The 14,157-nt window shown below is 34.7% G+C and overlaps 1 protein-coding gene across 3 annotated transcripts in view; it reads right to left on the bottom strand.

Moving 5' to 3' along the window:
- Positions 1 to 1,465: 1,465 nt before the first annotated feature.
- Positions 1,466 to 14,157, bottom strand: part of MIS18BP1 (MIS18 binding protein 1) — a 47,356-nt gene continuing 34,664 nt past the window's right edge. For all 3 annotated transcript variants that reach the window (XM_025870120.2, XM_025870119.2, XM_073895158.1), the window contains 6 exons: positions 12,089 to 12,261; positions 11,194 to 11,354; positions 8,751 to 8,899; positions 4,515 to 4,602; positions 2,663 to 2,717; positions 1,466 to 2,487 (listed from right to left, as the gene is read on the bottom strand). In XM_025870120.2, coding sequence (XP_025725905.1) covers positions 2,384 to 2,487; positions 2,663 to 2,717; positions 4,515 to 4,602; positions 8,751 to 8,899; positions 11,194 to 11,354; positions 12,089 to 12,261 — 730 coding nt within the window. In that variant the 3' untranslated portion in view covers positions 1,466 to 2,383. The remainder of the gene's footprint in view (positions 2,488 to 2,662; positions 2,718 to 4,514; positions 4,603 to 8,750; positions 8,900 to 11,193; positions 11,355 to 12,088; positions 12,262 to 14,157) is intronic.

Below are 14,157 nucleotides of genomic sequence, written 5' to 3' on the forward strand. Positions count from 1 at the left end.
AAAATTACTCTTAATTGTGAACTTAGCTTCTTTGTGGTAGTATAAATTCTTAATTCTTCTGAGAGCAGATTTCATAGTTCTGCTGTTCAATAATTCTGTCAAAGTCAGAGAGAAGTATTGGCTCATGTGCAGTTATCGATTTATTTCTCTCTCCGGCTCAAATTTACCCTTTAGTATCTTGCTTTGCTATAATGGACTGGATTTTTGGAACATTTCTCCCTACAGTGGGCATGATTTAAGCTTCGTCAGTAGAAGGAAGAAAGGGGCTTCTTTCTGGTTCGTGTGCTGTTCTGCTGCTTTTTGCTTACGTGGTGTCAGCGATGCATGTGGGTGGGGACATCTGGTCCCTAGCTGGGTGCCAGAAGCATGCAGTTCCTTAACTTCACATTGACCTGGGCTGATGACCCCCTTGCAGCATCTCCCATGCAGAGACCAATGTGCTCCAATTCTTGGTGTCCAACCACCAGACAGAATATTTTATAAATTAACATGGTGTGAGGGACTTGACCTAGAGGATTTCATTTATTTATGCTTCTGTGTATAGAGCTGTATCCATATTTAAGCTGCAGTAGCCTTCTTTATATTCTCATTGGTAGCACTTAACAGCCCTATTGATTATTAATCCATCTTTGAGCCCACTTTTAAGACTCCTCTGGAGGTTACTTTAAACCGTACTAGCTTATCTTATGACCTGATGGAAAGAAATGGTATTAAGCAGGTACCTGGCAGGTGGGATACAATTAAAGTAGACTAGGAGTTCCAACAGGACACAGGGAATATGGGGGTGGGGGAGGGGGGAGGCCACAGTTTTTGGTGTTGTCTGTGCAATATCAAAATTATCTTTTTGTTTCCCATTATGGAATTTAAGTACCTTCTAACTCCTTAAAAACACTATCCATTAACATTAAACAGCATGGTATTATACCAAATATTGGCAACTTAAGTTATAAAACAGTATTTCACTCTACAAGAATCCCTTCATTTGTTTCATCCTATGTCTAAAATCTTTGTGGTGGGAACAATTATGAACTCAGTCTAATATCTCATCAATATTCTTTTTTTTAAGATTTTTTTTTTAAAGATTTTATTTATCTGAGAGAGAGAGAGAATGAGAGATAGAAAGCACGAGAGGGAAGAGGGTTAGAGGGAGCAGCAGACTCCCCCCCGGAGCAGGGAGCCCGATGCGGGACTCGATCCTGGGACCCCAGTATCATGACCTGAGCCGAAGGCAGTCGCTTAACCAACGGAGCCACCCAGGCGCCCTCATCAATATTCTTTTTAAATCTTGTGTTTCCATAAATTCTATAGTTATATAACTGCTGATTATTATTGACTAAATTCTTAAGAAAAATGTATTTTTTACTAAAAGTTCTGATATTTTTTGAGGCAACAGGCTGAACCGGTAACAAAGTACATATTTACTTTCTATGATCCAGTAATCAAACAACAAGAACCAAAATAGAAATATTATAAAAGCAAACCAAGTTTATTTGAACAGTCTAACTGGAGAGAAAGGGTAAGTTGATATATACTATAACCACAGGAAAAACATTCTATGTCAAATTTCAAAACAGAGTGGCAGAATAAGCTAAAAAAAGGTTTATTTCTAAAGGAGCTATCTGAAAGGAAAATGTTTACCGTGACAGGGCATATTAACTTGACTCCTTACAATGGGTAGATCAACTACTTGAATGTTTGTCTAATCCAGTCTTTATAGTGAGACCAAATGTAAACTGTGTCTGCATATGTAAATATGGTGTAATGCAACAAAATTTGTTCTCTGATTCTACCTAATAAAATACTGAAAAAGCAATAAATTTATATAGGTTTCATAGATATGCCAATCACAAATTTTAAGAAAAAAATCAGGAGAAAGAGTGTCAGATAGTTTCAACAACATGTAATTTAAACATAAGATCAATTCTGGCTTGTATACCAAGTGGTAACAAATGCTAACTTAACGTTTTCATGAATTCAGTAGCCAGCAGTAACAATCTACTTTTCATTCTCCCTCCCCTATCCCTTAAGGGTAGCAACATTTTTTTGGAAGCTTTTAAAAAAATCTGTTTGGAACATGATTTTCTTAAAGTAAACAGACTTGGATGCTTAAGAGAGACTTATCTAGAATATTTTAATATTGCAAAACCCAGAAATTTACAAATATCTATACAAGCAAAACAATTTTCCTTATATTTTAGTAAGCTGCAGCAATGAGGAATATTTACAGAAGGATGTTTTACTTTGAATACAAACTCCTAAAACCTTTGAGAAGGAATCCACCATTTCATATGAAGGTACATTTTAAGGAAAATATGTGTATTCCAAAAGAAGATACAAAAATCTGCTTCCTAATAAAAATCCTGGGAATATTTTCTCATTTTTACTATGTAGAATCCGAGTTTGAAAAATAATCATCTTTCTCTTCTTCATCTAAAGACTCCATAGCATTAGTGAAAAGTTTTCCAATACCAGAGTTTTCTCCTAATTCTGTAAAGAGAAGTTTAATAAAAAAAGATTAATATACTTCTAAAAGTAATTTCAATGAAATTAAAAAGAACTGAGAAACTGAATAGTAGGTCTGCCCATTTGAGAGCAGTTAATTTTAGTACCATGTTAATAAGATACTATCTTACATTAGATTAAGCTACAAAAGAAAAATTACCTTTGTTAAACAGGGTTTTTTTTCTTGATGTTGGAATTGAAAAATCAGTTTCAACCTGCAAGAAAGTTCATGTTAATAGCTAAATAGTACCTCCTGTGAATTCTGCCTCAAACATAGACAAAAGAAGCATGCTTCATCCCAAGTATCCTGAACACATGCCTATAGCGATACCTAATCACATTATAATTATCTGTGAAATGTCTGATTCTCTTTTAAATTGAATTTATCTAGGGCAAGAGCACTTATTCAATGTTGTTTCCCATTGCTGGAAAACGTGACTGTAAGAAAATATTACAAACTAATGCTGCAGAGGTGAAAGGATAGTCTGGGCCTCTGACAGTTGCCAAAATCTACTCACTCCAGTCCATTACACTAGCACAATTTAAATTCTTGCCTAAAATGGTAATTTATATGACAAATTTTAAGTGTATAATATATACTTACTACATCAATGATTTTTAAACTTTTGGCCCTGGCCGGCTATCTTTAAAAAATGAAAAGGAACAGAATAGAAAATATGACAGGGTGTATCCACTGTACTAAGGGTAAATATAGTTCAAACTTTTGAGATACAAACTCATGTTCAGGTTGTGACATAAATGTATTTTTTCTTGTGAAGTGAGTCAAAAACACTGTTCTATCATTTAGCTCTCAAAATCATTCAGCGGCATCAAACCAGTATCATGATTCCCATGTCAGCGATAACCATACATGAATAAAATGAGATTAGAAAGCCCAAATAGCTTGTCTTATTATAAAGCTGGTATGGGGAGTCAGGTCTTGAAATCAGAATTTTTAACACTAAATCCTTTGCTCTTTCTGTCCTCACACATTAGCTACAAAATATTAGTCTATGAAAAAAATAGGACTAAATCACAAGGATATTATAGTTTGGTAGACTGCTGCGGCATTATGACCCATTAAGAAAAACAGAAGTCCAGTAGTGGTTAGGATGATGTCTGAAATACAAAGAAATAAAAATTCTTAATAGGAAGGGTCCTTATGGATCTATATCCATATGAACTTTTCATCACTGTGCAGAGAACAGACTTGAGTGGATTAGGATCTTGCTACTACTCAGTATGGTCCATGGACAGCAACATAGGCATTACCACCTGAAGCCTGTTAAAAATGCAGAAATCTCAAATCTACTGCATCAGAATCTGTTTAACAAGATCCCTAGGTGACTCCTATCCACATTCAAGTTTGTGAAACAATTGTCAAAACAACCCAACTTTTCACTGGCAAAATAGAGACTAGAAGCCAACGAAGTCTTTCTCACTATGTTGATTCCAGGTCCTTTGCAACAAACCAAAATTTCATTCTCCAGTCCCAGAAATGTGGGACTGGAGAAAGGGAAGCTAAGAATCACTGAGTCTGTCTACACCCTCAATTTTGGAGATTTCTTTTATATTTACTCATTTCATTTATATTTACTCATTACCCATATTTACTCATATATATATTTATATATACTCAATTTAGTCTCCAGGCTGATTTTAAGTATCTGCCATTTCCTGTGGATAAATGAAACCCACAGAGATTGGATGTGATTATTAATCCCAATGTTTAGTTTAGAAACTCTCTGAGAAGAATTATACTCTAGCAAGTGTGCAATATAAATATTTCAGCATGGGTGAGGGAGGAAGAGATTGCCATAATCTGGTCAGAAGGAATATACAATCAGGAGATAAGGTGGTCCTCCACCGTACCTCCATAAATTATTATTTTCTAAGATTAACTATTTACTTTTAGGGCAAGAACTTTTACATAACTTATAACTTCCAAAATTTGCCATATATTATAGTTGTTCAATAGATGTGATGAATAAATGAAGAATAAATAAACTTACTGTTTTTTTCTTGATATTGCCCCAGACAATGCCACCTTTACTTTTATGGTTTTTTTGCATACGAAAAACATATTTATCACAATCATTCCTGTTTGAATACAAAATTTTAGGTCAGAATTAACTACCATACTTCTATCCACAGCTTGAATAGCAACTGACAAAATTAATTTAAAATATGTTTTATCTTTAAAAAGTATGTTTTCTAGGAAAAAGTATACTTTCTGTGAAGTATATATATATATATATATTTGGGAATAAAAAACAAAAATAAACTGTTGGGACTACATCAAAATAAACAGCTTCTGCACAGGGAAGAAAACAATCAACAAAATTAAAAGGCAACCTATGGAATGGGAGAAGATATTTGCAAATGACATAACTGATAAAGGGTTAGTATCCAAAATAGATAAAGAACTTATACAACTCAACACCCAAAAAAGAAATAATCCAATTAAAAAACAGGCAGAAGACATGAATAGACAGTTCCTCAAAGACATCCAGGTGGCCAACAAACACATGAAAAGAAGCTCAACATGACTGTCAGGGAAATACAAATCAAAAGTACATGAGATATCACCTCACACCTGTCAGAATGGCTAAAATCAACACAAACAATAGGTGTTGGTGGGGATGTGAAGAAAGGGGAACCTTCGTGCACTGTTGGTGGGAATGCAAACTGGTGCGGCCACTGTGGAAAACAATATGGAGGTTCCACAAGAACTTAGTAATAGAGGTGTGCCTGGGTGGCTCAGCCATTAAGCATCTGCCCTCAGCTCGGGTCATGATCCCAGGGTCCTGGGATCAAGCCCTGCATCACGCTCCCTGCTCAGAGGGAAGCCTGCTTCTCCCTCTCCCACTCCCTCTGCTTTTATTTCCTCTCTCCCTCTGTCAAATAAATTAATAATATCTTTAAAAAAAAAAAAAGTTAAAAATAGAGCTACCCTACAATCCAGCAATGGCACTACTGGGTATTTACCCAAAGAATACAAAAATACTAATTCAAGGGGATATTGCACTTCAATGTTTAGAGCAACATTATCTACAACAGCCTAATTATGGAAACAGCCCAAGTATCCATCAATTGATGAATAAAGAAGATGTGTGTGTGTGTGTGTGTGTGTGTGTGTGTGTGTGTGTGTGTACAATAGAACATTACTCAGCCATAAAAAAGATTGAAATCTCTCCATTTGCTATACACATGGATGGAGCTGGAAAGTATGTTAAGCAAAATAAGTCAGAGAAAGACAAATACCATATGATTTCACTCATATGTGGAATTTAGGAAACAAAACAGATCAACATGAGGGGGAAAAAGAAGAGGCAAACCAGGAAACAGACTCTTAACTGTAGAGAACAAACTGATGGTTACCAGAGGGAGGTGGATGGGGCAGATGGGCTAAATGGGTGATGGGGATTAAGGAGCAAACTTCTGGTAAGCACTGGGTGTTGTATGGAAGTGCTGAATCACTGTATTGTACACCTGAAACTATTATTAGTCTGTAATGTTAACTAGAATTTAAACAAACTTAAAAACAAGAACAAAAGTATATTTGTCTTTTCCATTTTTAAAGAGACAATGGTGTACTGATGGACAAAATGCTTCAACCTAACATTTTAAAGGAAACACTGAATAAGAATATTCTAGGAAATTACGGTTTTCCTTATTGTTCATTGTCCCATTTGTGCTCTTTCCAATCACTATCTTGCTGCCTCTCTTCCAAAATTCACTGAGACTTCTTGTCCCTTTATGGACCTCTCACTCCTTTCTACTGTTCACTTCCTTCCCTATCCAGACTGAATCTCACAGTTAACCACTTTAAGGATACACCTGGTGATGAAAACCCTCAATTAATTTACAGCTTCCAGCTAACCGCTGAGTCATTTCTTTTTAGCTTATTGTCCCCCCTCTCATTCTTAGCAAATAGGCTTGGCTCAACTTACAGACACAAATTGAAGCCAAACAGAACGGCTGTTCCCATTTCCCCTACAGTTCCTAATCCTGCTTATGACAGTAAATACCAGCTGAGCACCAATTCTAATTCTCTCTTGGCTTCAAGATCCTTTATGATCAATTATCCTTTACTTTATGATAATTTGGAAGCAACCTTAAAGCTGACATGTAGAAATTTCTAAATGTGTGACTGTATTAAGATATTAATGTGAACCACACACACTGCTGCAGACCTAGTCAATAAGTTGGGCCAGCTGTTCAGGGTCAGCACCTCATGAGTCTGTTGTCCCGTACGAAAAAAATCACTTCTGAAATGATAAAACTGTTTCATTATTTAAAATAAAAAGGAAGCCAATTATTAGAGCTGGTGAGTCAAGATAGTATAGAGGCCTAGGAAACTCATTTTTTAAAAGTTTTAGGAAATATATTCATGATACAAATGAGTCCACCATGTGTTCTATTAGGGGAAAAAAAAAAAGATGTATTTCCATCATTGTAAAAGTGATATAAAAAACAAAACAAAACACCAAAACTCACTTCAGTGTAATTCTACAGCCTAGAGGATAATGGCTGGTGATGTTTTTAGTCAAGAAATTTCCTTTCTGAATACATGTTATGTTAATTGGAATATTGTTTATAATTTAATTTCTTAGCTTTTAAAATCTATTGTAAACTGAACATTCTTTGTTGTTAAAAATTCTGGAAGTCATGATTTTTAATTGTTACATATTACTCTGTTATATGGACAAATCTAACTTCTTAACTTTATTGGACATTTAGGTCATTTCAGTATTATGTTTCAGGATGAACATCTTTGTACATACATACTTGCCCAAATCTATTTCCTTATAACTGACGAACAAAGTTCAAGGGCCAAATGGATGAATATTTTAAAGCTTTTGATGATTTGGCCAAAGTGCTTACCAAAAACTTTGTCCAAAATTATACTCTCAATATACTTTCACCTGCAATGAATACTAAATCAAAAACAAAAAATATCTTGTGGATTGCTGGGGAAAAATGATGTTTTTACCAAATAAATGCAAATTAAAATTTCACTAAGCTTCAGGAGAGGACTGAATAATTTTTTTCTCAGGTGTTATTATCTGACCTCTGCCTCACACCCATGGTAATTACTCTTCATAAAATCAGCATTGTCCTGCTTGATTGCCAAATGGAATGGCTTATTTTCAGGCCTCATATTTATTACTTTACATCTTTTCTCTGTGTCATTCAATTGCTGGTCACCCCTGATTTTTCTTAATTTTATTCATATTTCAAGTAGTTCCTATATTCACATAGTTCAAAATTCAAAAAGTTTCCCTCTTATTCTCATCTCCAAGTGACCTTAGTTCCTTTTTGTAGGGATCACTAATGTTTTCAGTTTCTTATGTATTCTTTCAGATATATTTAATCAAAGAAAAGCAATTACATATATATGCACATATATATGCACGGATAACATATACAAGTACACACACAGCCCCTATTTACACAAATAATTCACTGCATCTAACTTTTTCACTTAATATATCTTGAACATTTTACCATAATAGTACATAAAGAATTAATTTCTATGGCTACATTAGGTACCAGAATTTGATTAGCATTTGAGTTGCTTCCAGTCTTTTGCTATTATACACAATACTTTAATAAGCTGTGCAGTCACTATTTGAGAAGCAGGACTGATAGGTCAAAGAGCATGTGTACTTACAATTTTGACAGATATTGAAAAATTGCTGCTTGCAGAAACTGTACTAATTTACCTTCTCACTAGTAATGCATGAGAATGGCCTTCCATTCCTCTTAATTTGTAGGAATGCTGCATTAGGAAAATTAGCCTTTTCCTCTGATGAGTTCCATATTTTCTTTTGTCAGATCACTGTTTATCTTTTGATTGCTTATGGTAGTTGGTACAGGGTAAAACTCTTATCTGGTTGACTTTACGATTCTTTTTGTTAGTGTCTTCTGAGTCTTGCATCATAGTTTGAAAAGACTTTCACTAATCGATGATTATCAAATAATCCTCCAAGGTTTCTTTAGGTATATTTTATAGTATAATTTGTTATGCAAAGCTTTGATCCATTTGGAATTTATCCTGATGTAAAGTGTGAGCTGTGTCCTTACACTACTGAACAATATCCCTACTTGTTCATCCTTGACTTCTAGGAGCTATGCTTTCTTAATTTTTTTTAAATAACTCTTCTCATTATTGACATCTACTACCCAACTCATGAAATGTTAAATGCTGATGCAGAGAATTATAGTATCATATGCATATTTACCTATTTATAGAGGCTAGCATGCCAGGACTGACATGCTGACACTGAGGAGTTTTTGCCAATGGAAAGACAACTGATGATGGAGTTGTTGGATTTTTGTCCATACTTGGCAGAATATCATCCTCTTCTGCACTGTCCTGGAGACTTGGCAACTAGAAAACAAATATTTATTACCAGCCAGCAGACAACCCTAAAAATGGAATTTCTCATTATCACTAAATGTTTTTGGGTAGGCTAATAAGTTGTTTTCCTCCTTATAATTTTCCAGCTGAGATAACTAAACATATTAGTGGTTACAGAACAGAGCCTTGGCCTTTAAAAAATTTTGGTTCTATTGTGTTAAACAGAGACAATGACGCCTATTTCTAAAAGTTGTGAAAAGACCAGGGGTCACCAAATGTTTTCTATAAAGTGTCAGATAGTATTTATTTTAGGCCTTGTGGTCCATACAGTCTCTGTCCCAAATATTCAATCAACTCTGCTGTTGTAGCATGAAAGCAGACATAGCTAATAAACAATGAACATGTCTGTGTTCCAATAAAATTTTGTTTCTAAAAAATGTGGCCTGCCAGATGTGACCCATGGGTCATGGTTTGCTTACCTCTGTAAACAGAACAAAACAGAACTCATTCATTGATTATTATGCTTGGCACTTAATAGGAACTCAAGCAATACTAAACTTTTCTGTATATACATTTCCAATAAACAGTTCAATCCTTCATTAAGATTTTACCTTCCTTTACATTAAAACCTTACAGAAACCTGAAGTGATGGCAGAATTATATAAAGGATATAACCCCTAAAGGACCATGGTTGTTATGCAGGGAACATGGTAAGAGCCTCAGATGGTCCTTAAAATACCTCCCTTTATTATCTCATGCAATAAATAATTACATAGGCTGAAAGACCCCAGATAATGATGTTACTAAATTCTTAAAGCACTGTGTAGCCTTTTAATATTGGAGATGATGTATCAATATTAAGAAAGAAGTAAATAAAAAAATTACCCCCGAAGTTTAGCTCACTAAAACAACTCTGAATTTTTACACTTCTATCAGTTGTATCTATCCATTTTTGCATTAATCTTAATATACATTTATATTCTAGAAATAGTCTGAAGTTTGCAATTAATATTTATATTGTATTTGACTGTTTATGAAGAACATCCTTATTGGATATATACATTGCTTCCAGTTTGCTGCTGTAAAGATAAACCTGCAATGAATAGCTCTGTCAAGATTTTTGGCTTCGGGCACCTGGGTGGCTTAGTCAATTGAGCGTCTGCCTTCGGCTTAGGTCATGATCTCAGGGTCCTGGGATGGAGCCCTGCATTGGGCTCTCTGCTCAGTGTGGAGTCTGGCTCTCCCTCTCACGCTCCCTCTGTGCTCTCGCTCTCTCAAATAAAATCTTAAAAAAAAAAAAAAAGATTTTTGGCTTCTTTTGAATTTCTTAGGATAAATTCCAATGAATACAATTAATCTAATGGATCTTGAACATGGCCATGATGCTTTCCAAAATGTATGATTCATTTTACATCCACTCATGTATGGCTACATCAGTATCTCCACTGCTTTTGTTAGTGGATATTTTCACTTATTTTTACAAAAGATTCTGTAACTTAGAATATATACATATGGTTTACTTAGTTTTCCTTTGATTGTCAGCTAATATAACCACCTCCCCAAGTATTCACTGAGTCTTCTGAATTTTTTTCTTGCCCACTTTTTCCCTGCAATCTTGACAATTTTTTTTAAAGATTTTATTTATTTGAGAGAGAGCCAATGAGCATGAGCGGGGGAAGGGGCAGAGGGAGAGGGAGAAGCAGACGCCTCACTGAGCAGGGAGCCTGACACGGGGCTCGATCCCAGGACCCTGGGATCATGACCTGAGCCAAAGTCAGATGCTTAACTGACTAAGCCACCCAGGCACTCCTTGACAAATTTTATTAATTCTAGTAACATCTGAATTACTTCTTCATATTATAAACATTGGCTTTGTTTGTTGTAAATATTTTTTCCCAATCACTGAAGTTTTTAGTTATATGATTTTTCATACTACAAAAATTCTTTTATACATTCAAATGTCAACTTTGTGCTGCCATTAAATCCCTCCACTGAATTTACTATACAGTAGGTAATAACTTTGTAAGTTTCCCTCATTGCATACGAAATTTTAAATATATACATTTAGCCTATTTAAACATTTCTGGGTTTTCAATTTGGCTTTACACCCATTACCTTTGGAACTCACTGACGGGTAGACTCTGGACACTGATGAGAAAAGCACATACTGGCAGACTGCTTCCTATACTATACTTTGGGTCATGTCTGTGGAACTATCAATCCTTGGCCTAAATATTACGGATGAACACTAACAATACGTAAAAATGAAAGATGTAAAAGTCAATATAAAGAAAGCAATGATTTCATGCACTTAAGACTCTTACCAGTATTCTTTGATTCTGCAAAGGTGTTGTACTGAAAAAATCATCATGATCATCTTTTGGCAACTGTTCCAGAAAATCCCTCATTTGCTGCTTCCTTTTAAGAGTTCCCACTTTGGCCGTTATCTTAATAATTTGCTTCTTATCAGCATCACCTATCTTGCCTTAGGAGTCAGCAAAACATTTCATAAGGATTTGGTCATTTATAGTAACTGCTCTAAAGTTAACAGACTTTGTAAAATCTAAATTATATATTTATATTAAGTAAACTCATCCTCTATTAGTAAGTCTCCTATATAACAAAAGATTCTTTCTGTACTGGGATCTATGCAATATAATTAGCCCACAAGATACTCATGAAGAAACTACATAAGATAGCCAGGGTGAGGCAGAAAAGGTCTTTACCCAGTAGGAGAAAGGTTACCTCGTACATTCCCCTTGCTGAATGCCTAATTTATTGATTTTGTAAAAATATAAACGAATTAGGACAGGGACAGGGTAGTCCCAAAGGTTAGTATAAGCTCTGTCATAAACCCTGAGCAGGCATGTGTATTCCTGGGGAATATGAAAACTAAACTTATTCTGAATTTTATTATGAATTTCTACCCAAGTGGCCTCAAATTAAATTAGACTCTTAGAATAATCCAGATACTGAAACCTTTAGATCTAACTGCAAATTTCCTAGAACAAATTCAAAGCACAAGGCTGCTAAGGCTACTATTGATGGAATTAACTATCTAGATAAGACTAAAAAATTAAACAGATGATCTTCAGAATTCTTTCTAGCTTGAAAATTTGGAGAAAACATCTATAAGACAATGATACATGGATAAATATATCTAGTGAGTGATTAGAAATCAATATTGAGAACTAGGCAAAAACAATTTACAAAGGTTACCATTTTGGCCTTTGGGATTGACTGTTTTTTTCTTAGTGACAGGTTTCTGAGATCCTTTTTCTCTGGGATCTTCCGTGTATTTCCTCTGGCATTCTTCAGCAGATCGAGAACCTACAGCCATAGCTACATCTGACCAGAAACCAGGTTTGTGCTTTGGAAGAGATGCAAAAGCACTATGGAGGACCAAAACCAGTTAAAGAACAAGAAATTCAAATCAATAAAAACAACCTCCTGAATGCATACCACTAAATCAATGAGATTTATTGAGCTAAAGGAATTTTAACCAAAATCATTCTAGATAACTGGGAAGAAGATACTATTCCTTCCATTCACAGTAACTTACTTGAGTGCTTAAAATATGAAGATGTAATTTTACATATCTGGTAGGTATCTTCTATTTTGTTGTATTCTATGAAACCTGAAATTCATCTCAGGTCTTTCAACATCTTTTTCCTAAGTCCAACTATCAGTGATTTGATCTTCTGGGGGACTCTAGCATGACTAACATTTCAACACTGTTGCTCAAATCTTACCAGTGCTAACTATATTGGAAAATGAGCTCTTAGTTAAAATTCTTATTAAAAAGTATTATTCTTGCTCTCATTCTATCAAAATTTACAGAATGCAATATTTTACATATGATAATTGAGGGAAATGAAAATTGAAAGAGGAAAAAACTGTTACTCACTATAAGGTAGTCACCCAAGTTAATAAACGAGTTATATTCTGAAAGTTTATTTGTAAATATTTAGAAACTGGTACACATATTTCTGCTTCTCTCCCTCAAACAGATTTTACATATTGTGGTTAAGCTGACAGTTCAGTCAGAAAAGATCTACGTAACTCACCAATTAACCTATGCAACATTATGCCAGTAAATTTTAAAAACCAGCTCTCTGGGGTTAACAAGCCCTTATTTGTAGTGTTTGCCAATTTCCATATTGTAAATACCTCTGTCGTGGCTGATTTCAAGCTACCAACGTGATGTCCCTGAATGTGGAGTAAGAAATGTGTGATAGGACACAATTACACAGAATTTCCACCATACAGATACAATTGATGTAAAGAACCTTAAGGCTAGATAATAATAATAAAATGTAGTAAAATAATCAGGAAATGATGAGTTTAGGGTATTACTTAATAAATTTATCTAATTGTAAATCTGTATGAATCAGCTCTTATGAACAGGTAGGAGTTGACTATAGAATACCACTCACTCCATTCATAAAAGGAAGACAAATACTTACAGGCATTAAACACTAATGAGTCTCTACTTTTTTGCATAATCAATCATTCCACAGGTGTCCTAAAGTGGAGAGCTAAAAGGATTTGGAGGCTTAAGCTTCCCTATTTGTGTACATCGTTAATTTGCAAGTAGAGAACTGCCAGAAGGATATCTTTCATAATAAAAATACTTAATGCATTTAATAAGAAATTAGTCTGTAATTAACACATCTCTACTTTATCCCAGATAATTTTAAAAAGCAAATTAAGTCACTCCAATCCTACTAAAAACTTGCATTTATAGGTGACAGAGGGAGAAAAATACAATTTGCTTTTATAACTCACTAGCATAAAAACCAAAGTATTTAATATGACTTTTACATTGTTCTTGTCTCTCTAATCTCATCCTATACTGTTCTGCCCTCATTTTCTGTACTCTGGTTATTTTGGCCTTCTCTATTTCTAAATATGCTTTCTTCCTGTTTCATTCAAAATGAACTTATGAAAATTTGGCTTAAATAATTTTTATTTGTCCTTCAGATCTTAGTTCAAGTATCTGCTTAACCTAAGTCAGGTTTCCCTGTTATATTTTCATAAACCTCTTAGAGTGATTATTTGCTAACTAGGCTATAAGCATGATGAGGAGTACATAACAGTGGGCTGCAACTAAGAATCACTTGAGGAGCTTACATCAAATGTACAAGCAAGCAAATAAGTTATTAAAACAAGCAAATAGATTCACAGACTCTACCCCTGAAGATTTCAATTTAGTACTTTTGCAGTGGCAACACTTTGAATTTTTCAAAAGCTCCTCAGGTGATCATTCTGCTATGCAGTCAGGATTG

Source organism: Callorhinus ursinus, unplaced genomic scaffold, assembly GCF_003265705.2.
Source record: "Callorhinus ursinus isolate GAN/ISIS: 27379988/994484 unplaced genomic scaffold, GSC_fseal_2.0 scaffold8, whole genome shotgun sequence".
NCBI classification, from domain to species: Eukaryota; Metazoa; Chordata; class Mammalia; order Carnivora; family Otariidae; genus Callorhinus; species Callorhinus ursinus.